The sequence below is a fragment of the Neovison vison genome, chromosome 8, assembly GCF_020171115.1.
Source record: "Neovison vison isolate M4711 chromosome 8, ASM_NN_V1, whole genome shotgun sequence".
In the NCBI taxonomy this organism is placed as follows: Eukaryota; Metazoa; Chordata; class Mammalia; order Carnivora; family Mustelidae; genus Neogale; species Neogale vison.
The window spans coordinates 5,865,336-5,890,951 of record NC_058098.1 but is presented as its reverse complement, the minus strand read 5'-3'; the positions used below and the strand labels follow the sequence as shown (position 1 = coordinate 5,890,951).

Sequence of the window (25,616 nt, the reverse complement as noted above, 5' to 3'; positions counted from 1 at the left end):
AGGGAGGCTGAGTTGGTTAGAATATGAGGAAATGGAGAGGAGGGAGCAACTCCAAGAAGTCTAGAAAACTCAGGGGGACCCCCCCCTCCCTGAGTCGTTGCTGGGGTGTCCTGATGGTTACTTGCATGTGTCAGCTCAACCTGGGCAACTGTTCGCCCACACATTTGGTCTAACATCCTTCTGGTTGGGTGTGTGAGGGTGTTTCTGGGTGAGATCAGCATTTGAATAGGTGGGCTGAGTAAAGGAGATGGTCTCCACAATAGGGAGGCCCTCAAGCCATCAAATGAAGGCTCCACGGAAGGAAGACAGAGAGGAGGTGGAGGTTCTTGCGGCTGCCCCTGAGCTCTGCCTACTCACCTACTCACCCGTCTTGCTCAGCCTTATTGGAATCAAGCCTGCGGTAGTCTTGGGCTTTGAGCCTGCTGGCTTTCAGACTGGAGCTGGCACGGTGGGCGCTCCTGGGTCTCCGGCTTGCTGACGGCAGCTCTCCTGGGCTTATCCCCTCTTCCGTAATTGCTTGAGCTACTTCTCCTTAAAATATGTATATATCTCCTGGGGGCGCGGGCTGGCTCAGTGCGAAGAGCATGTGACTCCTGATGGGGGGCGGTGAGTTCAAGTCCCACACTGGGTGTAGAGAGTATATGGGGAAAAAAAACCCCAACACACACACACACACACACACACACACACACACCTAATATAATTTTTATATATCTATGTATATGACCAGAGATGTAACTATATATAAAACTATGTATGTAACTTAATATAACTATATACGTAACTGTACCTATAAATATATAACCCATGCCCATCCTAGGCATTTAAGCACAGAAAAGGAAAATATATGTCTGCACAAAGACTTGTACATGAAAGTACAAAGTGGCTTTATTTGTGACAGTCCCACAATGGACTGAATGTTTACCCCCACCCTCCTATTCATCCATGGAAACCTAATACTCAGTGCATTACAGTAGGAGGTGGGCTTAGGGAGGGGATTAGGTCTCAAGGGTGGCGCCCTCATGAATGGGATTGGTGTCCCAGAGAGCTCCCTCTCACCCTGTGAGGACGCGGGGAGAAGATGGCCCACTCCCATTCGGTAGGCAGGCCCTCCAAAGATCACTGAATCTGCAGGAGCCTTGATCTTGGACTTACTGGCCTCGAGCTGTGAGAGAGCGAGGGAGGACGTTTGTGAGCTACCTTGGCTATAGAATTATGTCCTAGCAGCTAAGCAAAGACAAGTCCCATACTGGAAATCATCCACACGTCAACCAACAGGCAAAAGAATACCCAGACTGTGGCATACACACAACGGGATGTTACCTAGCATTGCGAAGGGAAGAAACACCGGTGCTCCGACAGCATAGCTAAACCACCCCCCCCCAAAACACACCGAGCAAAGAAGCCGCATGTAAGGTGTACATACTGTGTCCATTGTATTGCTAGAACCTTTTGTCACTTGAGAACAGTTTAAAATAATCTATGGGGATGGAAGCAGGTTGAAGGCTGGGTGGGACTGGAGATAGGGGCTGGGCCCTGGCTGCAAAGGGACAGGAGGGGACTGTTTGCGGTGACGGGAATATTCTTTTTTTTTTTTTTTTTTAATTTATTTATCTGGAAGAGAGTGAGAAAGAGAGTGAGTGCGCACAACAGGGGGGAGGGGCAGAGGGTGAGGGAGAAGCAGAGCCCCCTCTCTGAACAGGGAGCCAGCTTTGATCCCAGGACTCTGGGATCATGACCTGAGCCGAAGGCAGACGCTCACCCAGGCACCCCATGATGGAGATATTCTGCATCTTGATTTTCTAAACTCATCAAACTGTGCACTTAATCAGTGCATTTCATGGTATGCAGTTGGACCTCAATAAAGTTGATTTAAAACTTGAAGAAAGGAAAGAAAAATTCTATCTACCACAAGGGCTGATTGTGATGCCCACCCTATGAGCGTATTGAAGAGGAGAGGGGGACAGCGCTGACCCCGGATGCTGCTTCAGCCTCACCTCTGGTGGGGGGCCTCAGTGGTGCCCAGCCCCCATCCCGGGCTGCCACCCCCATGGCATGAGAAGTCCCCGGCCAGAGCTGCAGGGGAGTCACTGAGTGCTCTGGCCATGCTGGCCATCTTCCTTCCGCGTCACCCATCTGGATTTTGATGAACAAATCCAAGTTAACTCAGAGTTTCTCAACCTCTCTCGACGCTCTTGCCACTTAGGACCAAGAGCCGAAGTGGGTCGAACACTGGGGAGGGGGGGGGCGTGTTGTGTCCCATTAGGTGTCAGCAGTTTGCCTGGCTTCTGCCCACAAGATGCCAGGAGCACCTTCCCCTGAAGCTGTGACAATCAGAGATATCTCCAGACATAGCCAAATGTCCCCTGGGGATAAAATCACCCTGTTGAGAGCCACTGCTCAGGGCTGGCGGTTTCCTTTTTCTTCTAGACCTAAAAGAGGCCAAATCCCAGCCTTGTATGAAGATGCCCGATCTTTATACATCCAGAGTAATTTCACTCAAAATTAAAGTGAGATGTGTGTGTGTGTGCGTGTGTGTATGAGGCAGTGGGGATGAACGTGACAATATTGAACATGACACTATTCTGGAAGACTCGAATCAAGGAGTCGAGACAAATCCGGAAATAAGGGCAAAAGGAACAGTCACCAGAACTGAGTCTGGGATTGGGCATAGGAAGAGACTAGTAAAGGAAACAGGAAAGGGGTTAGGAAACCCCTCATGTTTACAGAGGCCCACTTAGGTGAGGAAGAGTGGCATTTCAGTTGGCCCCATCCACACTGCCAAGGCAAGTGACTCTCATCTCTCCTTTGGGAAAAGTAAAAGCATCAAAAATTTAAACATTAGGGGCGCCTGGGTGGCTCAGTGGGTTAAGCCGCTGCCTTCGGCTCGGGTCATGATCTCAGGGTCCTGGGATCGAGTCCCGCATCGGGCTCTCTGCTCAGCATGGAGCCTGCTTCCTCCTCTCTCTCTGCCTGCCTCTCTGCCTACTTGTGATCTGTCTCTGTCAAATAAATAAATAAATAAATAATCTTAAAAAAAAAAATTTAAACATTAACCACCGTTTATTAACGGAGTTGAACAAAGATTGGAGAGATGCACCTGACTGACTCAATCCGTGGAGGCAAGTGACTCTTGGCTGGGGTGGGGGGGCGTGTAGAGTTCGAGCCCCATGTTGGGGGTAGAGTTTCCTTAAAAAAAAAAAAAGAAAAAAGGGGCGCCTGGGTGGCTCAGTGGGTTAAGCCTCTGCCTCCAGCTCAGGTCGTGATCTCGGAGTCCTGGGATGGAGCCCTGCATTGGGTTCTCTGTTTGCCGGGGAGCCTCCTTCCCCCCTCTCTGCCTGCTTCTCTACCTGTGATCTCTCTCTGTCAAATAAATAAATAAATAAAATCTTAAAAAAAAAAAGGTAAAAAATTTTAAAGAAAAAAAATGTTAAAGAAAAGGTACCTAGATAGAAAAATGGGCAAGTAGCACTAACGGTTGCAGAAGTAACACAAATGACCAACAAATATTTGAAAAGATGCAAATCAGGTGTACCATTTTTCTTGGGGCCACCTGACTGGGCTAAATGAAGGGTTGGTAAAATAACCTCTCCCCACATTGCAATTGCAAGGAAATTGGCATTTCTTTTCTGCCCTGCTGATGGGGGTATAAAGGAGCCCCGAGATCACAAAGCCAGCTACCAGGTTCGGATGAACCCAGCTCCTCTGGGAGGTGTCACACCTGTGAGGGGTACACCTGCATTTCTGCAGGCCCCAGATAGTCTCCCAGCCCTCACCCCGGGGGCCCCTAGGCCCTAAACTGCCTGTGGCTACATTCTGTCTGTGCTACAGGCAATTTCAAGAGACAATAGGACTCAACTCATTAGGGGGTGTGTTTCCTTGTCCACAGCTTAGCGCCTATGTCTTACTTACCCCTCTCTGCCCCTGCTTGGCTCCCCACCTGTTACTCAACCACTACATTCCTGCATCCCTGCAAGCCCCAGTGGAAAGTAATAGGGCAACCCTCTCAGGACCTCTCCCTCCTTGGGAGCTTTGTACCATCATTTTGCTATCACTCAACAAAGCTTGCTTGGCGGCCCCCTACTCTGGTCTATCTCTTCATTCTTCCAGGCGGCGTGACCAAGAATGGCACTGGCGGAGGAAAAAATCTTGTTATGCCTGGGGGGTGCGGTCAGGTAACTGCTCGACTCTTGATTTTGGCTCAGGTTGTGATCTCAAGTCATGAGATCAAGGTCAGCATCATGCTCAGCAATGCTGAGGGTAAGACACCTGCTTAAGATTCTCCCTCTCCTTTTCCCTCTGTCCCTCCCCCTCCCTAAATAAATAAATGAATAAACAAAGTGATACAAATGAGTTGGAAAAAAAAAAAAAAGGACAGTAGTTGCCTCCCACCTCAAGGGGTTTCCATGAGGATTAAACGAGAAAACACAAGCAAAGGGCTTAGAGCAGTAAGGCACACACAGTGTCAGTATAGGTCAGCAAGCAGACATATGAAAAAAGCCAAAAGAAAAAAAAAAGGCCTAATGAGGAAACTTTCCTAGACTTTAGGCTTCTATATGCCAGGGGTTGTTTTATCTTATTTATATACTTACTTACCGAGCAGGGGGAGGGGCCAAGGGAGAGAGAGGTAGACTCTGCGCTGAGCCCTGAGCCCAGCCCTCAGTGCCCAGGGCTCAGTGCAGAGTTGAGCTCACAACCCTGAGATCAGGACCCCAGTGGAAATCAAGAGTTGGGCTCTCAACCGACTGAGCCACCCAGGCGCCCCTGCCAGGAATTGTTAGAAATACTTTACATATGTCATCTCCTTAAAGCGTCCGTCGCCAACCCTAGGAGATAGAGCTATCCTCTCCATTTTGCAGATGTGAACACTGAGGCATGGAGCGTTGAAGGACTTAAGGTAGAAAGAGTTGGGATTTGGAGGAGGTGGGGCTCCCACCTTTGCAGTCTTAACCACAGGAGGGAGGGTTGGAGGCGTGGCTCTTTCTGGGAAAGACAGACGGCACCAGCCTCCCACCATCAAGTGCAAGCCTGAATATAAGAGGATGTTCAAGCATTTGGGCTCCCTGTTTTCTCACGCTTAGGATGGTGGGGCCTTAGCCTCCCCACTGCCCTGCCAGACAGGGCAAGGCAATGCTTGGAACCTGAGGCCAGGGAAAAACGGGTGCGTCTATATATGCTTATAACGTATCCTCCCAGTTGGCAAAAAAGTGATAAAAACTCTATAGTCCAGGGGTGCCTGCGGGGCTTGGTTAGTTCAGCGCCTGCCTTCAGCTCAGGTCGTGATCCCAGGGTCCTGAGATGGAGCCCCTCGTCAGGCTACTTGCTCACTGGGGAGCCTGCTTCTCCCTCTTCTTCTGCCTGCTGCTCGCCCTGCCTGAGCTGTCTTTCTCTCTCTGTCAAGTAAATAAATAAAATATATTTTTAAAACCCTACAGTCAAAAGCAGGGCTCAGCACAAAGCCCCTTCATGCCCAATCTGCTCGTTGGCCAGCATCTCTCACCAGACACCTGCTTGGGGACACAGAGAGGCTCGGGCTTGGAAAGCACTATTCCCAAAGCATACTAACACAGGGTCACAAAACCGAAACCTGACTTCATTTACAGTTTCGATGTTTTGTTTATCAGGGATTTATTTGGGCTCATTTGATTTTTTTTAAAGGATTAAATAGTTTTTGTTTTTTTTTTAAAGATTTTATTTATTGGGGCGCCTGAGTGGCTCAGTGGGTTAAAGCCTCTGCCCTCAGCTTGGGTCATGATCCCAGGGTCCTGGGATGGAGCCCTGAATTGGGGGGGGGGGGTCTCTGCTCAGCAGGGAGTCTGCTTCCCCCGCCTCCAGCCGCCGCCTACTTGTGATCTCTCTCTGTCAAATAAATAAATAAAATCTAAAAAAAAAAAATGTTATTTATTGATGTGACCGAGAGAGAGACAGCGAGAACAGGAACACAAACAGGAGGAGTGGGAGGGGGAAAGCAGGCTTCTGCCGAGCAGGGATGTGGAACTCGAACCGGACCCTGGGATCATGACCTAAACCAAAGGCAGATGCTTAACGACTGACACACCCAGGCGTCCCTTGATTTTTTTTTTTTTTTAAGATTTTATTTACTTATTTGACAGACAGAGATCACAAGCAGGCAGAGAGGCAGACAGAGAGAGAGAGGGGGAAGCAGGCTCCCCGCTGAGCAGAGAGTCCGATGTGGGGCTCGATCCCAGGACCCTGAGACCATGACCCGAGCCGAAGGCAGCGGCTTTAACCCACGAGCCACCCAGGTGCCCTGATTTTTTTTTTTAATGTTGCATTTAAATGTTGTCTTGATTACAGTTTTTTTTGGTGTCTTATATTTTGCTTCCTCACCCTGGTTCTTGGTCATTACTGTCCTGTTGCTGACCTTGCAAGTGAACTGAACTTGCCCTTCTTTTTGGGATCACCAAGACTCATTGGGGCAGCCAGCTGGTCCAGGTGAGGGGAACCTGTGTTTTCTGACTTGTCTGAAGGATGGGGGTCCAAAGAAGAAACAGCTGACTTACATATTTGGATGGGATGGGGACGGGGCAGACTTGGTTTCCGGTAATCAATCACTTCTTTCGGAGTCCCAGTATTTTCCTGAGTGTAATTGAAATTTGGGTTTATAATCTAATCCTTTGGGTGGGGGAAGGGAGGTAGACAGGAAGAAACCATCAGATTCTTTTATTATAAGTTCATATTTAAAAGTTTAAAAGACTAAAGATAAACTTCCTTGCCTTTTCTTTCCCTTTCCCCCAAATCTATACGAATGATTGAATTTTTATAACATGTACACATGAGTGAAAGAGTTGTTTCTTTAAAACAAACAAAATCAAAGTCTATTGAGTGGTTTTGAGGGACGCTTCGGTGGCTCAGATCATGATCTCAGAGTCCTGGGATGGAATCCTGCGGTGGCCTCTCTGTTCGGAGGGGAGCCTGCTTCTCCCCCTCCCTTGCCTCTCCCCATGCTTGTGCTCTCTCCCTCTTTCTCTCTGACAAATAAATAAATAAAATCTTAAAAAATAATAAAGGAGTGGTTTTGAGTAGGGCAAATTGGTTGTTGTTGTTGTTGTTGTTTTTTAAGATTTTATTTATTTACTTGACAGACAGAGATCACAAGTAGGCAGAGAGGCAGGCAGAGAGAGGGGGGCGGGAAGCAGGCTCCCTGCTGAGCAGAGAGCCCAATGCGGGGCTCAATCCCAAGACCCTGAGATCATGACCTGAGCCAAAGACAGAGGCTTAACCCACTGAGCCACCCAGGCGCCCCCAAACTGGTTGTTTAAACAACAAATTTGCGATAAGACCAAAGAACATCCTTTTAATACAAAAAGAGTTCATGTGACCTAGACTGTGGAGACGGATAGAGGAACCCAATTTACATGCTATGGTTTGGGAACATGTATGTTTGGTTCATTATACAGAGTTTCAGAGTCTCACATACGAACCAGGGAGGAAATGATTTCACACTGTTTTCCTGGGAATCATTTATGCCAGCAGGTCTCCGACTTCAGCAGGTACCGGACTGCCCTGAGGGGTTTGCCATAATGGAGGTTGCCGGCTCTCCCTCCTCCCCCCCACCAGAGCTCTCGACTCAGTGAGTCTGGCTGGGGTGGCCCCTGAGAACTGGGAGTTTTCGCACAGGTACTGCCTACGCTCCTGGACCTGGACTTCCCTGTGGGAATCACGGTTCTGTGCTCTGTCCCAGATTCCAATGACAGCTTTCCCACTGACAAATGCAGTTGGACTTGGTCTTAACTGGTTTGCTTATGCAGCAGCAGAAACATCTTCCAACAAAATAAACACTCATTATTGCCTAATAGGATACACTAGCACAGGGTCGTGATCTGAATCTTCTTTGAGCATATCTAAGTTTCTTAGAAAAAGGAAATGTTGGTACAAGACATTTCTTTTTTTTTTTTTAAAGACTTTATTTATTTATTTGACAGACAGAGACCACAAGTAGGCAGAAAGGCAGGCAGAGAGAGGTAGGGAAGCAGACTCCCTGACGAGCAGAGAGCCCGATGTGGGGCTCGATCCCAGGAATCTGGGATCATGACCTGAGCTGAAGGCAGAGGCTTTAACCCACTGAGCCACCCAGGTGCCCCTACAAGACATTTCTAATTATTAGTTTTAGAGGCGAAAGATTTTTGTTCTGGTGAGGAAAATGTATTAGCCTTTGCAGGTTTTTTTTGGTTGGTGTGCCTGGTGTTCAAAAGGGTTGGAAACAGGTATTTATTTTATAGTATAGAGTGGGTTTAAGGAATCATATCTTTTCTTTCTTTTAGGTTCTGCTTTTAATTTGGTGTTGATCTTTGCTGGCTAAAGTTTCCCCTCTGAATCCCTGGGTTGTCATGGTGCCATTTTGGCTTTTTAAATGTTGTTGTTGTTTTTGGGCCGAAGGCCCCACTGAAATGAGTTCTTACACGCAGAACTCAGGAGCCTGGGAGCAGGTCCAGGGAAGCCAACGTTTGTGAGCCACGTGAGGAAGATGCCGGGGGTAAAGGGAAGATACTGCAGCCCGGCTTAGGGGATTGAAAAGAGTGGGCAGAGGCGAAAGGACCCACGGAGCTGCTGGGGAGCCGAGAGCCCTCCAACAGGGGTCCCACTCCAGCTTCCCTGAAGCCCCCCCTAGAGGAAAGAGGGTGGCGGTGGTGGGGGGGGGGGTGAAACCTTGCCCCCGTGCCAGGTTTTCCTAACTATGAATTGTAACATTACAAGGTGCTCCCATTTCTAGAGTCAAACAATATATTTGGACATGAACAGTGGCCATCGTATTTTTTTTTTTTTTTTTAATTTATGAAACTAAGACCCAGAGGACCAGAAACATACAACAACAATAACTTACAAATCTTCCTCTCTGGATGAAATTCTGAAATAATCTCAGGATGTTAATGGTGATTAGTGTGTTCATTAAAAAAAACAAAAACAAAAACGAAAACAATTAAGGGGCGCCTGGGTGGCTTGGTGGGAGGCTCGAACGAGTCTTGCTTGTGGTCATGAGTTTGAGCCCCTCGTTGGGTGTAGAGGTGACTTAAATAAGAACCGAAAAAAGTTAAAGCAAGACACATTAATTGCAGCCCCCTTCCAAAGGAAAACAAAAGCCCAACCATAAGGAAATAAAGACAGTTTTCTCTCCACACCCCTCCCCCTCAGCCTTATTCTATTGCTGGGTGTGGCTACCCCAAAACTGTGTGGCCTGTGGCCTTGGAGCTATTCCTGCAGCAGAACCAGAAAGCGCAGCATGTGTTGATCTCAGATTAGAAGAATATTAATGATCAAAATCCCAGTGATATCCGCAGCCAAGCTCAGTTTCCAGGTAGTTTTGTATTCTATTTTTGCCCAGGTCAGTGCTGGCTAAGAATCCATGTTTAAACCCTTTTACACTAAATTGTGGCTGTGCCTGTATCCGTTTTTGTTTTGAGAAATGTAAAAATATGCATTTCCCTCCATGAATGGTTCTAGCATGGCGCTCTTAAAAAACCGTGCCTGTGAAGATAACTGGGAAACAGAGAAACTGGAAGGAGTTTACCAGTAGGTGGGGTTGAAACGTGCAGTTTTTCTGCCCCCCCCTTCTTTCTCTTTTCTAAAGGCATATCTTGGATAAGTTTTCAACTCACCTCCCTGGGGGAGGGGGGGTAGCATTTTGGGTTGCCTGGGCAGGTTCTGTGTAAAAACCATGGAGGAGACAGGGAACGAAGGACCACTTCTCTGAATATCAAACTTCTCCTGCGGGTCGGGGTGATCTCAGGGGCATTTACTTCTGTGTTGACTGTCTTCCTTTAGAAAACTGCATTTTCCGGGGCTGTCTCCACTGTTTTTGCTTTTGTTTCTTTTTTTTTTTTTTTCCCAGATTTTATTTATTTATTTGACAGAGATCACAGGTAGGCAGAGAGGCAAGCAGAGAGAGAAAGCAGGACCCTGCTGAGCAGAGAGCCTGGTGCGGGGCTCGATCCCACGACCCTGGGATCATGACCTGAGCCAAAAGCAGAGGCTTTAACCCACTGAGCCACCCAGGCGCCCCTTTTGTTTTTGTTTCTTAGGGGGTTTTGTTTGTTGTAACCAAAGCTCTTCACCCTTGTTCTTAAGGCAAATAGTGGGGATAACCAAGGTGCAGGCAAATTTCCCCAGGGAAAGAAGGAAGACACCCCAAGTCCACCCAGCTCCTCTCCCCCAGGGAATTCACTGCGCAGTGGTTCAGTTTGAACGCGACCTGGAACCCTGTGTGGGGCCTCAAGTTCCATCAGAGCCAGAAAAGACGTCTGAGAACTGACGGCAATGTTAACAGATCCAGCTTCGGAGACCAGATAGATTTAAAATGTCCTTTGCCAGCAAGCCCTAGAGGACATTTAAGAGAATTTCGCGCTGCAAGAAGCCCTCGTGCACACTGCTTGTCACACAGGCGTCAAGAGCGCTCAAGACGCCGGGGAAGACCCTTTTCAATTGGCGAGTTTACAGTTTCCAAGGGGAGGGGGCGGGGGAGGAGTAACCACGACCTTTCAGGTGTGTCTTCCAATCGCGATAGCCGGTTTTGGCTGTGAATTGAACCCCCCCCACCCCTCTGCACTTCCCCCTTCCGTTAATTAAATAAACCTCGGAGCACTTTGCGGCACACGACTGGGCCCTTGGGGATCTCTTCCAGCCTTGCTCCCGTTTTAAAAATCCTCCACTCAACAGAAGTGGAAGAGGTGACGACATGAATTTCCAGCTCCTAAGGGTGAGAAGAAAGGTGCTGGGTGGAGGGCCGACCCGCAGGGAGGAGAGGCGTGCGGGAGGATGCCCGCAGGGTGGGGAGGGCGCGCGTGGGGACGCAGGGTGGCTCCTGGGCGCTGGAAGCCGAGTCCGCGGTCGCGGGGCGCCTGGCCACAATGGGCCTCCTCGTCGCCTGGAGGCGATCAGAGAAATGCGTTAAGGCCGCCGGGCGTAGTTGGCCTGGAGGTGGATGGTGTCCCAGGACACCGAGCCCAGAAGGCCTCCGGGGACGCGGGGCTGGAGCCTTAGTCCGGCTGCCTGCGCTCGGAGCGGTTAGAATGCGCCCGAGTGGGCCCTGGGATTTAGTGGGGAAGTGACAGGCACTGCAGCCGAGCGTGGCCTCTGGAGGGCGGCGGTCCACCCGGGCGTGGGGAGGGGGGAGGCGAGAGCTAGGCTTGTCTCTAACAGGTTTCCAGGAGAGCCGCGAGGGAGGTGGCCTTTGAATAGCAGGCATGTTTGTGGCTTTGAGGTAGTTGGACGACCAAAAATTCACCTTCGCCTGCTGCGAAATGGGGCCGTGATCGTCAAGTTAGAGACTATACCCACGGGCTCTGCACCTGGCGAGCGTTCTTCAAATGAGCGCCCAGACTCAGAGATGCACCTGGGCCCTCCCGGGGCCTGGGTCCCGCAGGTTCCCTTAGCACCCGCGACTCTCTGTTCATTTGTAATAAGCAGATTTTGCGAAGAAGAGCTGCAGGCCGCGAAGCCCCGTTCCAGCCCCGGCCTGTGGCCGCGCGCCCAGACGTGAGCAGTAAGTGGAGTCGGGTCGGAGCCTGGGTTAAGTAGGAAGCCTCTATGTGTGTGCGGCGGCCGCCTTGCACACTATCAAAACAACCTGCTATTTTTATGTTATTGCTGTTATTTTGGAGTGGCTGTGAAATGATGCATGTGGCGCCCCAGGGCGTGCCCCTGGAGTGGGCTTAGACCGTTGGGCGGACTCTGCTGCCAAGTGTGTCTGTCCAGCGGGCTGACGGTGCCGCGAAGGGAGGTCGTGGAGTAGAGTGTAGGACGCGTGAAGGGGCGCGCTCTTCGATTGCTGCAGGCCCCCGCTTTGCTGCTTTGCTTAACCCCGCTGGCCGCCTAGCCGCGGTCTCTGCGGGAGCTCACGCTGCTCCAAGGGGCGGGACAGACACCTTGCGCGGCGCTGCGTCCTCCCGGGCGCTCGGGGGCCTCCACCTGCAGCTCCGGGCGTCCCCTCCCTGGGGCGGGAAAAGACTCCGGCCAACCCGGATCCAGCTCTACCTGCCCCGCAGCCTTCCTCGGTTTGCGGGGGCGGAAAGTTGGAGGCGGCCGCGGTCTCCCGCCTGCGCTTCTACGCGGACGCCTCCCGGTCTTCCGATTCGGGTTTCTTGGGCGGTCGGAGCGGGCTGGGTCGGGGCCGGGGTCCCGGCTTCGAGTGAGTGCGAGCGCAGGCCCCCTAGGGGGCGACAGAGAGAGCAGCGGACAACCCACTACCTACCCCCATGTCCCTGATTTTGCGTGGCGTTCTGCGAGGCTCACGAGCCCCGGGATCCCCTAATTCTGTTTACAGTTAAGCGGCTGCGAAGCCTCGGAGGGTCCTGAGGGGGTACCTTTCCTGGAGCGGCGGCTGCCCGGGGGCGCAGCCGCGCGGGCCCGGGTCTTCCCGCGGTGAGGGGCGGGGGCTTCGGAGGGAGGTCCGTCCCGGGTGCGGGAGCTTTGCGCTCCCTGCTTCCCGCAGAGGGAAGAAACCTAGAGCTCAAAGAAGGGCTGAGGCTTCCCTCCCGGGTGCGCGCGTGCCTGGGTTCCCGCCGCGAGCCGGGGGTGCGCGTGTTTGGGCAGGGTCTGCAGGGCCGAGAAGATGGAGCATTTGTTTGCGCCGCCTTCATCCGGGGCGCGGAAGCCGCGCTCTGGCTTGAACGCGTGCCCTGGGAGAGGGGGGCAGCGCGGGTGTCCAGGGCGCTGCCTGGGGAATGAATGGCTCTTGCCCAGCGTTTCGGAAACGTCTAGGCCCCTGGGGCTCCCCGAAAGGAGGCGCACAGTCCCTCGGGGCCATCGGCTCCATTTGCCTCTCCCCCCGGGCTGGGAGGAATCTCTGTCCCTACGGGTTGCTTCGGGCACGGCTGCTGCGGGAAGGAGGGATAGCGGGGCCTGGGGTTTGGTGGTGGTGGTGGTGGGGGATGGCCCGTTTTCTGCCCTCCCAGGTTCCAAACCTGCCTGGGGGAAAAGTTGGCGGCGTGGACGAGACAACTTGTTCAAGTTGCACCCCAGGCGGGGTCTTTGAGTCAAACCCGGGTCTAGAAGGCCCAGCGTGGAGCCTCCGCCTCACCGCTCTGGGAGTCTGGAGAGCCCGAAGGAGGCGCGCAGCTTCCCTCTCGCGAGTGCCTGGGACCCCAACCTTCCACGTCCTGTTGCGCCCGTTTTCTGATTCCTGCGTTGCACAGGTGCCCCCGCCCCCCTCCCCCCATACCAGGAACGCTGCTTTTGAGGTTATTTTGCCCGCAGGCCTCGGTGTTTTGGAAGCGAGGTGTCCGGGGTAGTGTGTGCACATCCTTTGTATTTTATAGTGCAAAGCCCCGAAAAGCCCCCGGTGGTTTCACTACCAGGTTTTGTTCCCACATTTGGTAGGACTATCGCCTCAGTCTGTCTACTCTAAGGCAACAGAGGACATTCGCTTGGAGGACGCCCATTTTTATTTCAGTTATTTTATTTTAGGCCCATGTGGGTCTGAAGACATGCCAGAGCTCAGACCACCCCGAGACAGAGCAGGAAGGCGGTGTGCGCAGATCATTCTGTAGATGGGCCAGCGTCCGCCCCAGGCCGGGCCCGGTACCCACGGGTATTAATTACTGCACAGCCAGATTCAGAATCAGATCGAAATAGTCCCCTTCTCCAATTCTGTCAGAATGTTTAAATTCAGATCCTGGAGCCAGACGGGACGTCCCAGTAAAATTCGCCCTTGAAAATTAGCGACTTTCCCTGCAGTGAAAAAGGTCAGTTACAGTAATTGGGCCAATGGATTTCGTTTCTTTAAAAAATTTTTAATATTGCGCATTGCGTTCAGGTGGGGTGGCAAATAAATATTGGGGCTAGAGGCAGCGTTTCTGCGTAACTTTCGTTTTCCGTCTGCATCTGCAGAACTGGGGTAACTCATCCCACGCGCGGGGTCCGTCTCCGGCCCCTCCCTCTTCTCCCACCTCCTCCCTTCCCCCGCGCGTGGCGCCTGGGTTGGGTTCCGCCCCGCACCTTTTCCTGCATGAGTTGAGGCTTCTGAGTGCCTGGCCCGTCGGAGGCAGCTGCCGAGCCAGCGCTGGGCAGGGCTGGGCAGGGCTGGGTGAGGGCGCGCGGGTGACCCCCAGCCGCAGTCAGCGGCGGAGATGCACCTTGGGGCGATGGCGGCCAGACGCCGTTGGCTGGTGGAGGCCCGCCCGCTCCGTGGGGCTCGGGGCAGACTTCCCCAGAGGCCTTCGCTCTTCCAGCCCCTCGGAGGAATGGGCCGGCGCTATGACCAAGGAGAGGGAGGGAAGGGGAGGCGTCTCTCGGAGGGGTCGGGGCTCTGGCTGCAAGATCCCAGCCCAAACCTGAAGTCTCCGTGAGTGGGTGGGGTGGGACATTTTACCAAATGAGGGAGACCCTAGCTGTTAAGATATCCGAACGCGGGGTCTCTTAACTCCAGGTGACAACGTCTTTTGGAGGATGGGGGAAGGCGCGCTGGAAAAAAAGAAGGGGGGCTCTTAGGTATGTGGATCCCGGGCCCCAGCTCTGCCATCCTCGCATGTCGGGGATACTGATGGAAGGCGCGACTGGGGACCCCGACCTAGCTGGTCGGCGGCTGTCAGAGAGGGGCCGCCCACGCGCCTCCTCTCCTTGCCCCCCGCAGCTTGGTTCTCAGCTCGGCGCCCCGCCGGGGTGCAGGGCGGAGCTAGGCTGGGACTGGCTGGGGGCTGCCCCGCCCGGAGCCTGGGCCTTGGTGCCGGCCCCCGGGGAGGAGTTATGATAATTTCCTTCTCATTAAGGCGCCCGGGTCCCCCGGCTATTGCCGGGACACACAGTGCGGGCGCGGCTTCCCGGGTCCCCGGCAGCGGCTTGTAACACGCGCGGCGGTAGCATCTACGCTCGCAGAGCCGCCGATGCGCGTCCAGTGACCCGGACAGCGAGGCCCTCGCGTGGCGGGGGCGGCGGCAGACGGCTAGCCACCGTGACCCCCATTTTGGATTTACCGCTCGGGGGGTGGGGGGAGCCTGGATTGAACTGGCGACTGTTTTGGGGGACGCCGGACGCCATGTTGTGGAAAATAACCGATAATGTCAAGTATGAAGAGGACTGCGAGGTGAGCTGGGCGCAGGGGCGCACTCTGGCCCCGCCCGAGTACAGCCCGGGAGGCAGGGGCCGCTGGACCCAGGTGGGGGCGAGGGCGAGGGCGAGGGCGAGGGTGCGCAGGGAGCAGCGAGCAGGCACCAGCCTCTGTCCCTCGATGGGACTGGGTCCACTTTCCTGCGCCCCCTAGTCCGTTTCTCCGGGGCTCTCTTCCTGAATCGGGCCTTTTCCTAAACACCCACCCTCGGGAACAGGACCTGGAACGAGAGAATGGCAGATCCCACCCGCAGAGCTTACCGGTCGGTCTCCTGCGAAGCAAAACAGTCCCTTCTTCCCCTTTTCTCGGAAGAGCGTCCCGTCTACAACCCTTAGACGTGGCTTTTACGCACCATATCTCCGTCCAAAGGGGTCAGACGAGGCGACTTGCCGGCGACACCTTTGCAGAGTCTCTTCTGAGGCGGGCTTGTCACCTGCCCCGCTAACTCCTCGGGGAAACAAGAAAAGGACAGAAGTTTGGCTTTTAAGTGAAGTGGGGGCTGGGGAGTGTTGGGGGGGGCCCTGGGGCCAGATGGGGCCGTAAGCGCTCGGGAGTGCTCCAGCCAGTCGGACAGGTTGAGCTAGAGTTTCGGAGAGTGGGAGGGAGGGAGGCGGCGAGCGGGAAGAGGAAGACGCGGGCGGCCGGAGGTGTGCGCCAGGGCGCTGGCGGAGCGGAGCCGGGGCTGGGGGGCCGCGAGAGGGCTGCGCGCCCGCGGGACCTCAAGGGGCTGCCCCTGTCGGCAGGCCCGGGCACTTCCGCTAGGGGGCGACAGTGCCATGTTTCTCCGGGTTCCCCGCTACCCCTGTGACCCCTCGAACCCAGGGAGACAAGTCCTTTGAGAATTAAGTCAGAGAGCCTTGGGGCAAGGGACGTGCGCAGGCAAGGTTGCCCAATATTCGGAGTCCTTCATTCTCCCCCTGTGCCCCGATCTGTGGGGACACTGATCGCGGCCGGGCAGGGCGGCCTCACTTGCTGTATCCCCTCTTGTTCGGGACGCGGCTAGCAGGGAGGACAGCCCCAGCTGCGGTGCGTGCCTGCCCAAGCTGCTCGGCGGCGCTGGGTGGCAAGCCTGCTCGGGAGTGTTGCTTCCCCGGAGGTCTTTGTCCTGAGGGCGTGGAAGGGGAGGGTCCCTGGGGCGGGGAAGATGCGCACTTCCCGCTTTGTGCGCTTTATCCGCGCTCGGAGGTGCCCCAGGTTCTTTGGTTTGGCGCTGCCATGTGCGGGCTGGTGAGCGAGCGGGCTCCGCATCGTGCTCGCCGAATGCCGACTTCTTCGCCTGTCCCGGACCTGGCCTTCTCGTGGCCCAAGGCCTGGGGTTCGGACTGGGCGCTTCAGAGCGCCTTGGGCGTCTCAGGGCCCAGGCCTTCGCCGCCGGGCTTTGAGGACGCGTTCCCCCAGGTTTTTCGAAGTCTCTATTTACTCCGTGGACTCGGGGTTTGCAACGAACCCCCCGGGGCACTTTGCTTCCGGATGCCCCCCGGCCGGAGGGCAGCCCCAGCGGGTTGGGTCCGCACTGGTGCGGTGGGTCCCGTGGGGACTCGCCGCTCAGCCCCGCGGCTGCGGTCAGTTCGCAGTAGCGGGGTTTCGTACTAGCGGGGTCTCTGCTTCTCTCTCTCCCAGGATCGCCACGACGCGAGCAGCAATGGGAACCCGCGCCTCCCCCACCTCTCCTCCGCCGGGCAGCACCTCTACAGCCCCGCGCCACCCCTTTCCCATACTGGAGTCGCCGAATACCAACCACCACCCTACTTCCCACCGCCCTACCAGCAGCTGGCCTACTCGCAGTCGGCCGACCCCTACTCGCATCTGGGAGAAGCTTACGCCGCTGCCATCAACCCCCTGCACCAGCCAGCCCCCACCGGCAGCCAGCAGCAGGCCTGGCCGGGCCGCCAGAGCCAGGAGGGGGCTGGCCTGCCCTCGCACCACGGGCGCCCGGCCGGCCTGTTACCCCACCTCTCCGGCCTGGAGGGTGGCGCCATGAGCGCCCGCAGGGATGCCTACCGCCGCTCGGACCTGCTGTTGCCCCACGCGCACGCCCTGGACGCCGCGGGCTTGGCTGAGAACCTGGGGCTGCACGACATGACGCACCAGATGGAGGAGGTGCAGGTGAGCGGCTCCTGAGCTCTTGCCCCTCGAATCGGGACCTGCTCGCCCCCCAGCTTCTACCACCTCCCCCCAGGCTCCCCCGAATTTAAGAGAAACTTTGTTGTTTCTTCCCAGAATGTTGACGATCAGCACCTGCTTCTGCACGATCAGACTGTTATTCGCAAAGGTAGGTAGTGAGAGCGAACTTTTCTCCCCCCGCCCCCGGGCCATGCGTGTAGCTTGGGAAGGTGGGGGCGTTTGGTGGCCGGCCGGGGACATCTGTGCTGGGGAAGGGACTGATGGGGGCTGGAGGAAGGAAGGTTTTTCTTAGTAAGAAGAGATCTCTTTTCACATTAAATGAGAAAGGATGGTAGGAAGACTCTTAGGACCTGTCTCCAGTAAGAGATTAATCCGGATTTGTTACTCCATAGAGTGTTCTCTTGGGGAATATGATCCCTTGAATTGGGCGGTGGTTTTACATTGTTAGTCTTCCAGAGTGAGTTAACACTGAAAAAAAACGACACCACATACCTTAGTTGGGTGGTCGATTTTGTGACCATTGTTGCAAGAGTAGATGTGATTCTATTCTAACCTGTAAGAAAAGGTTTTGAAACAGTTTGGCCTACCAAATATACAGCTTTAAAAGGACCATGGTGGGACAGCGTGTGTGAGAGCTGGGTTTTATGCAGGGTAGTGGGGGAGGGGATTGGAAAATAGGATCAGGCAGGGAGTGTCTGGAGAAATTAGCTTGCCTACTGAGGGGATTACCAGTCCTGGCGGCTGTTTTTGGAGATGGAGTTGGTCCTGGGTGAAAGGTAGTTCGGGTCTGCTACTGGAACTTCAACTGCTCGAAATCAGTTGGGAAATGATTTTTTGAAGAAAAACTCAGAAAATAAAACTGGATTTCCCAGGAAACTTGTAATAGAACGTGTTCGTTTGTATTTTAAAATTGACCATGATAGTCACACTGAAAGTCTTCAGCAGGGGATCTGAATGTGTCTGGTGATTTTGGTTGTCTGTCGAGTGAGGAAGAAAAAAAAAATCATTTATTTAGGGCTGAAGCAGTCTTTCGAAAACAAGTGTTCTAATTAAACAGATTTTAACAGTGGCTCGAAAATGAAAACCTTCCATGCTTCGGGTCATGACTAGTTATCTGTGAAGTGTTAACTTGTGAATTTTAGATTCGATTATCTTTGAAGACTATGACTTTAAAAAATCTGCTTGTAATTTACATAGTCCAACGTGCAGTGTTATTTGGTGAGTGGTTTGCAAGGGTCCCTTTTTCCTAAGTGCAGCTTTTGGGACTGCCACTTGTGATCTTATTTACAGGTCCCATTTCAATGACCAAGAACCCACTGAGTCTCCCTTGTCAGAAGGAGCTTGTGGGGGCTGTGATGAATCCCAGCGAGGTCTTCTGCTCAGTCCCGGGAAGATTGTCCCTCCTCAGCTCCACGTCTAAATACAAAGTGACAGTTGCTGAAGTCCAGAGGCGATTGTCCCCGCCTGAGTGCTTAAATGCCTCCTTGCTAGGAGGTGTTCTCAGAAGGTACATGGGGACATACACACTCTGGCCATGGTGGTCGGTGGTTGGGTGGTTGACCGTGAGTAACATAAAAGAACCGAGGAGGTATTTTTAACATTTATGTAACATTTATACTTAACACTGAATTCTAATGGGCTTAGAATTTTAGTACATTCCTTCCCTTTTGGAAAGTGCCAGATGTAGAAGGAAGTGCTAAAACAGCGCTCACAGATTATCATTTGCTTAGGATTTGATTGCACGTATGAAGTGGTGGCATCCCATTGGAGAAGGGGGAGCCCCATGCGTTTTGTTGCCCCAGGGGTCTGCTACAGTAAATTCATCTGCTCCAGCACAATTCGGAATGTTCTGTGATTGGAAAGAAAAAATGTTGGAGATGATAGGAGAGAGCATTAATTAATTACAGGGGACTGACTCCTGTATCACCTGATTATGAGCCACATAATGTAGATACTCCCGCAGATTTCTGCTTTGATCACAGCACAGCCGGAATTTAGAATTTTGAAGTGGCAGTGTTTTGAAATTAGCTGCCCTTCACTTTCTTGTACCCAGAGCCAAGTCTAAAAATGGAGGCCGGTCCTTGCGGGAGAAGTTGGACAAGATCGGGTTGAATCTGCCAGCTGGGAGACGGAAAGCTGCTCACGTCACTCTCCTGACGTCCTTAGTAGAAGGTCAGTGGAGTTTTGTTTTTTGGTTTTATGGTGTTCTTAGTTGGCACTGGGTCATCTGGGTCCTTAACTCTTCCCTGAAGGAAAGCTTAAAAATGGCCCTGTCAGCAGCGGAGATGAAGAAGAGTTGCCGTGAGTTCGTTGTAGTGAATCACAATAATTTTATGAAAGAGTTCACACTGAAGCCCCTGACTGCTTAAGTATCCTGTTCTGGGTTCTTCAGAAAATCACTGCGAAAAGTAATCGGTTTCCCTGACCTAAGCACTCTCACCCTTAGGGTGTTGGGACATTTCCAGCAAGTGGACCCGTTTTTGGAGAAGGGATCGATCTTCCCGCACACTGTTTAAAAAGCCGGTTGTGCGTTGGTGGGAAGAAGCGCTGTTTCCAGCTTGGGTAGCTGTAAGGTATCAGGATTGTGGTCCGGGAAGAGAAAAGCCCCTGTGGACGCGGGGCTAACCCCGTTCACAAGCCCTTTGTTCCTTTCCCGCACGAAGAAAAAATTAGTGGGGCCCCTCTCCCCAGTCCTAAAATAGTAGGATGTAACATTTTCGTGTACTGAATGGGCCTGTACCCCCAAGCTGGAAGAGAGCCAAGAATGCAATTACAGCCTTAAAAATAAGTGGGGGCCAGGCGGGGGTGAGTGGGGGGCGCTTAAGGGAATAGTGCAATAATTTTTTTCAAAAACCAGCTCGCTGTTGCTGGGCATGGGAAGATGGAGTGGGGCACCGAGGGGCTAATCTGAAGGCCAGAGCGGCCCCTCGTCCAATCAGCAGGGCGCTGGGCTCCGCTCCGGGCTGGGGGAGCCAATGAGGGCTGGTGGCCTGGTGGCCAGGCGATCTTCGGCTCGCTTTCTGTCCCTGGTCTAATGGCGCTCCTGCATGCTGAAAGAGACTTGGCAGAGCCCGCCTCTACCTTTTTACGAGTGTCTTTGGAGGTCAGGGCCAGGAGAAAGGAGCTGCCGGTTGGAGCATAGCTGCCCCGCATGGAGAATGGTGGGTTCTGTGTGCGTGGTGCCTGTATGTGGCTCCGCGGGAGGTTTTCTTACTAGCCGGGCTGAGGTCCTTGGATAAGAAAGTGTGTGCCAAACAGTAGTTCTCAGATTTAGGAAGTCTGGGGCGGCAAAGTGGAGGAGAGGGGGTGGGGATGGGGTGCCACTCTCGGGGGTTTCTGGAAAGCTCTGGCCAGCCTTGGCACCGTGGAGCCAGGCCCTGGCATCTCTGGTCGGAGAGGACTCGGGGTTGGTTTTCTGTCCCTCTGATGATTGGTACAAAAGAGGGCGGGTAGTCCAGGATCGTAGTTGGGCTGTTTGCACTAATTTCCAGTGGAAACATGGCCCTGCCTTTCTTGGTGAAAAGCATCCCAGAGACCTGCCTCCTTCAGTAACGGGGCACCCTGGTTTAAAAAGAAGTTTCTCCAGCAAAGACTTTGTCGGTTTCGTAAAGAGAAGTGACCAGTCCGCTTTTGTGCAACGCGCTTATCTTGAAGTTTCCCTGCTTCTCCACAAGGCTAATTTTTATTATCGAGGGAAAACGTGGGTGTGTCTCAGGAAACTTCAGCGTGGGGGTCAAGACGGCTTAGTGTTATTCCAGGGCAGTGAAAGATGTCAGTCCTTGTTTCCCTCCCGCTTTGCGTTTCCCTGCTGTGTTTCTAGGGGAGTTCCACATGTGCGCTGAGTGGTTTTCCTTTTGGGTGATTCCATTTTAACATGCCAAGTGATGGGTAGACCCTCCTGGTTAGAGAACGAGGAGGGGAAGGTTTCCCAGGGGTGACACAGACCTCCTGAGTCTCTTGTCAATTGCTGGTGATTTTAGGTGAGGCTGTTCATTTGGCTCGGGACTTTGCCTATGTCTGTGAAGCAGAATTTCCTAGTAAACCCGTGGCGGAGTATCTCACGAGACCCCATCTTGGAGGGCGGAATGAGATGACCGCTAGGAAGAACATGTTGCTGGCTGCACAGTGAGTATCCAGACTTGAATTTGACGGCCCGGGGCTCTGATCTTGAACTTGGCAGGGAGGTGGTTGGGGGTGGGGGGTGTGTGCTGCGGTTTGTCTCCAAATGTCCAGGGTGCTCCAGAAAGAAAGAAAGGGTCAGTGAGGGCCGGTGTGGAGGAACAGGAGCTGGCCAGGGGCTTTTCCTCTGACAAGTCAGAAAAGTGAGCTCTTGGGTCTGACTTAGAAGGCAGATGAATGTATTGTTCCGGAAAGAGTGTTTTTGGAGCTGCTGAGTTCTGCAGCTCAGAAGAGTTCAACCATCCTTTTATCCTACAAAAAGTGACTGGAAACACTTTGTTTGGTCCCATCCAGTCAAGATGGTGGGTGCCTTCTGCCTCCTGATAAGACTTTTTGTTTTTTATTTTATTTTATTTTTTTTAAAGATTTTATTTATCCATTTGACAGAGAACACAAGTAGCAGAGAGGCAGGCAGAGAGAGAGAGAGAGAGAAGCAGGCTCTGCACTGAGCAGAGAGCCCGATGCGGGGCTCGATCCCAGGGTCCTGGGATCACGACCTGGGCCGAAGGCAGAGGCTTTAACCCGCTGAGCCACCCAGGCGCCCGACTTTTTGTTTTTTAAATGTAACATTCCGGTTGGATTTGTGGGAGACACCTGGGCAGGCTACGTGTCCCAAATCCTACTTTAGTGCAGCTGCCAGGATTTCTCCTAGAAGCCAACAGTGAATTGGTTTAAAAAATTACGGTAAACAAGGCAGAGGTCATCCAGTCGGAAAATGGGGCAAAAGGAAGCAGAGTGAACCAGCTGTATAAACAGTGAGTTTTAGGGGAGATGGGGATTTTCGGGGTTCTTGAAGAAGAAATTGGTGTCTGTGTACCAAGCTGCACCAAATAAGCAGCTATCCGTTGTAAGTAACCTCCTGGGCTGCAATCCCGGCCCCCCTGGCCCCCATCTCTCGCACTAGTCCTGGTGACCTTGGCCTTCTGTGGGGTTAATCCCGTTAGTTTTTCTAATTGACGACGGGGATTAAAGGAGAGTCCTTGCGAAGAGTTGAGTTCAGGACCTGGCACGTCGCGTTGTAGGTGCTCCGTGTGCAGACTTGGACCATTAGTAGCAAAGTCGATTTCTTTGGAAAGTTCTGAACGCCTCCTGGGTGACCCACTCGTCAGGGGCTTTGTCCTCTTGCCCTGTCAAGGGCTAGATGGAGCTCACTGGTGTGTGTTGACTGTCCTCCCAGGCAGGTGTGTAAAGAATTCACAGACCTCCTCAATCAAGACCGAACTCCCAACGGCAACAACCGGCCCGCCCCGGTCTTGGAGACGAACATACAGAACTGCCTGTCTCATTTCAGCCTGATCACACACGGGTTCGGCAGCCAGGCCATCTGTGCTGCTGTGTCCGCTCTACAGAACTACATCAAAGAGGCTCTGATAGTCCTAGACAAATCCTACATGAACCCCGGAGACCAGAGTCCTGCGGATTCTAGCAAAACCCTGGAGAAAATGGAGAAGCACAGAAAATGAAGAATGGGCGTGAGCCAAGGGCTGCAAAGAGTCTCGAGGGAACAGGACTTCACCATCCGTCTCCGCCCAGACAGACCGGGAACCCTTCTGGCCGGGGGACACTTTGTGACCCACCTTCCCGTGAAAAAGGCCTCCACTCATCTTTGGATCTTGACGTGCCCTCCTGGATTCCTTAGTGTTCTTTCTCTAGCGCTGGCGTGTGTCTCTAACTCGGGACAAGTTATCAGAAGGTGACAAGTACTGGTTCTTTGTTCATTAAGCTCATTTTATTCTTTTGAACCCCATTCTTTTCTCTGAACATGGTGCTGCAAGTTTTAGAACCTTTTAAATAAATTCCCTGGGCTCACGAGAAAACCCACACCCACAGCTGTTGAAATGTCCAGTCGATGCGAGTCAGTGACAGTAACTTGCAGTGTTAAGGTCATGGCTGGTTTTTTGTGTCCACTCCATATTTATCTCAAAGTATTTATCTGGCTTTTTCAGATACCAAATCCTACAGACAGGAGGAAGCAAAGATTCTCTCCGCTTAGCGACTAGTTTAATAGGTGGTCTTTGACACACTTAAACCCCTTGTTGAAAGGGGGCCTTTGGGTTTTACGAAACTTGTAGAAATGAAGCCTGCTGATGATTTTGTGTTGTTTTTTTTTTTTGTTGTTTTTATTTTGTGTTTTTTTTTTTTTTTTTTTTTTTTAAATTCTGAGAGTTAACTCTTCAAATGAGAGGCTCTGAAATGTTCTGTTCCTTTAAGGTACTGAAGCTTTATTTGCGTATTTATTTCACGTCTTGGTTTTGAGTAAACTTGAAAAGGGTAGGCATGAGGCGGTTTTTGTTGTTGTTGTTGTTTTTTTCTTTTCTGTCCGCCACCGCCCCCCCCCAAGTCCCATAGGAGGCTTTGTATGTTGAGAAACAGTGCGTTGAGTGTACAGATTTTATTTATGCATAATTTAATGGGGTCTGTAAATATGGGTGCACTTCTTAAGACTTTTTGACAAATGGGATTTGACTTTAATATTAACTTCTCAAGGTGGTGGGGTACTCTAAAACACTACTTTTAGGTTTTATTCATAATGTACACAGGGTGTGAAGAATTAGGATGCTGGCCTCTGTTCTTGGTGCGGAAGCTTCTATTTAACTGAAACTCTGTTCACGAAGCAACAGCTTTGTGTCTCATTCCCACCGCGCTGAACCGGAAGATGGGTGGGTGTGCGGTACCGTGGTTGGGGGGGGGTCAAATGGAGGTTTGGAAATGGCTGTAAACATTCCCCGAGTAACGTTGTGTATACGATACTTGTATAATAAAAAGTATTCTCCATAGAAGCCGTGAAAGTTGGGTTAAAACTGTTTTTTTTGTTTTTTGTTTTTAAAGTCTCTAGGATGAGTGGAATAGTGACAGAGCCCAATTTATTTATGGTTGGCTGCAGCCTCGTTAAGGGGACCGAGCAGGAAGGTTGTGTGCCAAGGGAAGGCCTGCAGTTTCATTTTCTGTCCCTAGACAGACAGCTCAGCTGCAGGAGGACCTTGCCCTCCAGGGCCCCAGGCCTCCGCTGCGTGTAAAACCCCTCTCTGGCCACTAGGGCTGTCAGGAGGTGTGTGGGACCTTCTGTTGGAATAACCTCTTGTGTAAGGCTTACCCTCTTGAGAAACATTAGGGTCAAGTTGCCGCCTCCACATTTTGAGAAGGGAAACGAAATGATGGTAGGTGATCCGTGGGCAGACATCGCTCAGGAGGATTTTTGCCTTCAGTCAAATGCAAGCAGTGGAACGGGTAGGCTTTCCCTGGAGTGTTCAATGCATTGGAATTCGCCCATCTCCGGTGGGCTTGCGGCGGTGCCCACCTGTTCAAAGCACCCTAACCATTCTGCGTGCCTGGTAAGTCGGACGTTGGGTCTCAGCAAGCTGTTTGTGGAGCAGAAGGAACTGGTGGAGCTTGTGGATTGGCTGGATGTTCGTGAGGATCTCGAGTGGGCTCCCGGGGTCCTTGATTCCGAGTTGAAGTGTCCTGGCGTACCCTCCAGGAAGGGATATGTTTATATTTGGCATGAGAGGCTGGCTTCAAAGGGAAGTGGGAGCAAAAGGATTTTCCACCTAGGATAAGGCCTAGGATAAGGCCGTTCCTTCAACTGCAGCCTCCTAATCCTTGATTTATAACTCTCCCCAAAGATAGCAATTCCTGACTTTGGGTTGGCATTGGATGTGAAGTAATTTAACCTCTGCCAGCCTAATACTTTGCTCTTGGCAGCTTGTCCTTGGCCACTGAACGTTCCTATTAAGTTGGATTTATCTGGTTGGTATGTCAAGTTCACAATTGCTTTGCTTTAGAAAAGTGAAAAGAGGTCTTAGGTCGGCAGTTATCTCTCAGTCAAGACGTGAGACCTTGGGTGTTAAAAGGAAGTCATGGGGGTAAAGGGCTGGAGGAAAAAGCACTGTTTTCTTATCAGCATCTTAACCTGCTTTTGGACTAGAGTCTGGCTTTTAGGAGCTGTGCCCAACTGCAATGCAGACAATGTTCTGGAAACGCCCCAAAGTCAACCAAGGATTGGAGTGAGTCATAATCAGGGCTTGTGCCTGGCTCACTGCTCGACTGTCCTTTAGCCTCGTTCCCACCAAAGCCCACGGATGGCCGAAGGGGTCCTCTGGGTCCAGGGCACAACAGTAGGTTTTTGTTTTTTTTTTTTTTTTTCTTAACAGCTCTGAACTGATAGACAAGCAGCCAGGTCCCCTCAACAGGTCCCTGTGGGAAAACTGTGGTTGCCTCGGCTATTCCCTCAAGCCCATTTGAGGGAGAAGGG

At 52.4% G+C, this 25,616-nt stretch overlaps 1 protein-coding gene across 2 annotated transcripts; it reads left to right on the top strand.

Moving 5' to 3' along the window:
- The first annotated feature begins 10,605 nt into the window (after positions 1 to 10,605).
- On the top strand, positions 10,606 to 24,144 carry TFAP2C (transcription factor AP-2 gamma). 2 transcript variants are annotated; one of them, XM_044262782.1, is made up of 7 exons: positions 10,606 to 10,714; positions 16,682 to 17,167; positions 17,282 to 17,333; positions 18,476 to 18,692; positions 19,239 to 19,357; positions 21,166 to 21,310; positions 22,542 to 24,144. In XM_044262782.1, the coding sequence occupies exons 1-7, from the start codon at positions 10,694 to 10,696 to the stop codon at positions 22,825 to 22,827; spliced, it is 1,326 nt and encodes a 441-aa protein (XP_044118717.1). In that variant the 5' UTR covers positions 10,606 to 10,693; the 3' UTR covers positions 22,828 to 24,144. The 2 variants fall into 2 exon arrangements, with proteins under 2 accessions (XP_044118717.1, XP_044118716.1); XM_044262781.1 differs by lacking the exon at positions 10,606 to 10,714 and adding an exon at positions 14,759 to 15,037.
- The last annotated feature ends 1,472 nt before the right edge of the window (positions 24,145 to 25,616 follow it).

Coding starts and splice junctions, on each gene's coding strand:
- TFAP2C (XM_044262781.1), top strand. CDS start 14,990: ATGTTGTGGAAAATAACCGATAATGTCAAGTATGAAGAGGACTGCGAG. Junction 17,168..17,281: donor ACCAGATGGAGGAGGTGCAG/GTGAGCGGCTCC, acceptor GTTTCTTCCCAG/AATGTTGACGATCAGCACCT. Junction 18,693..19,238: donor CTAGGAGGTGTTCTCAGAAG/GTACATGGGGAC, acceptor TCTTGTACCCAG/AGCCAAGTCTAAAAATGGAG.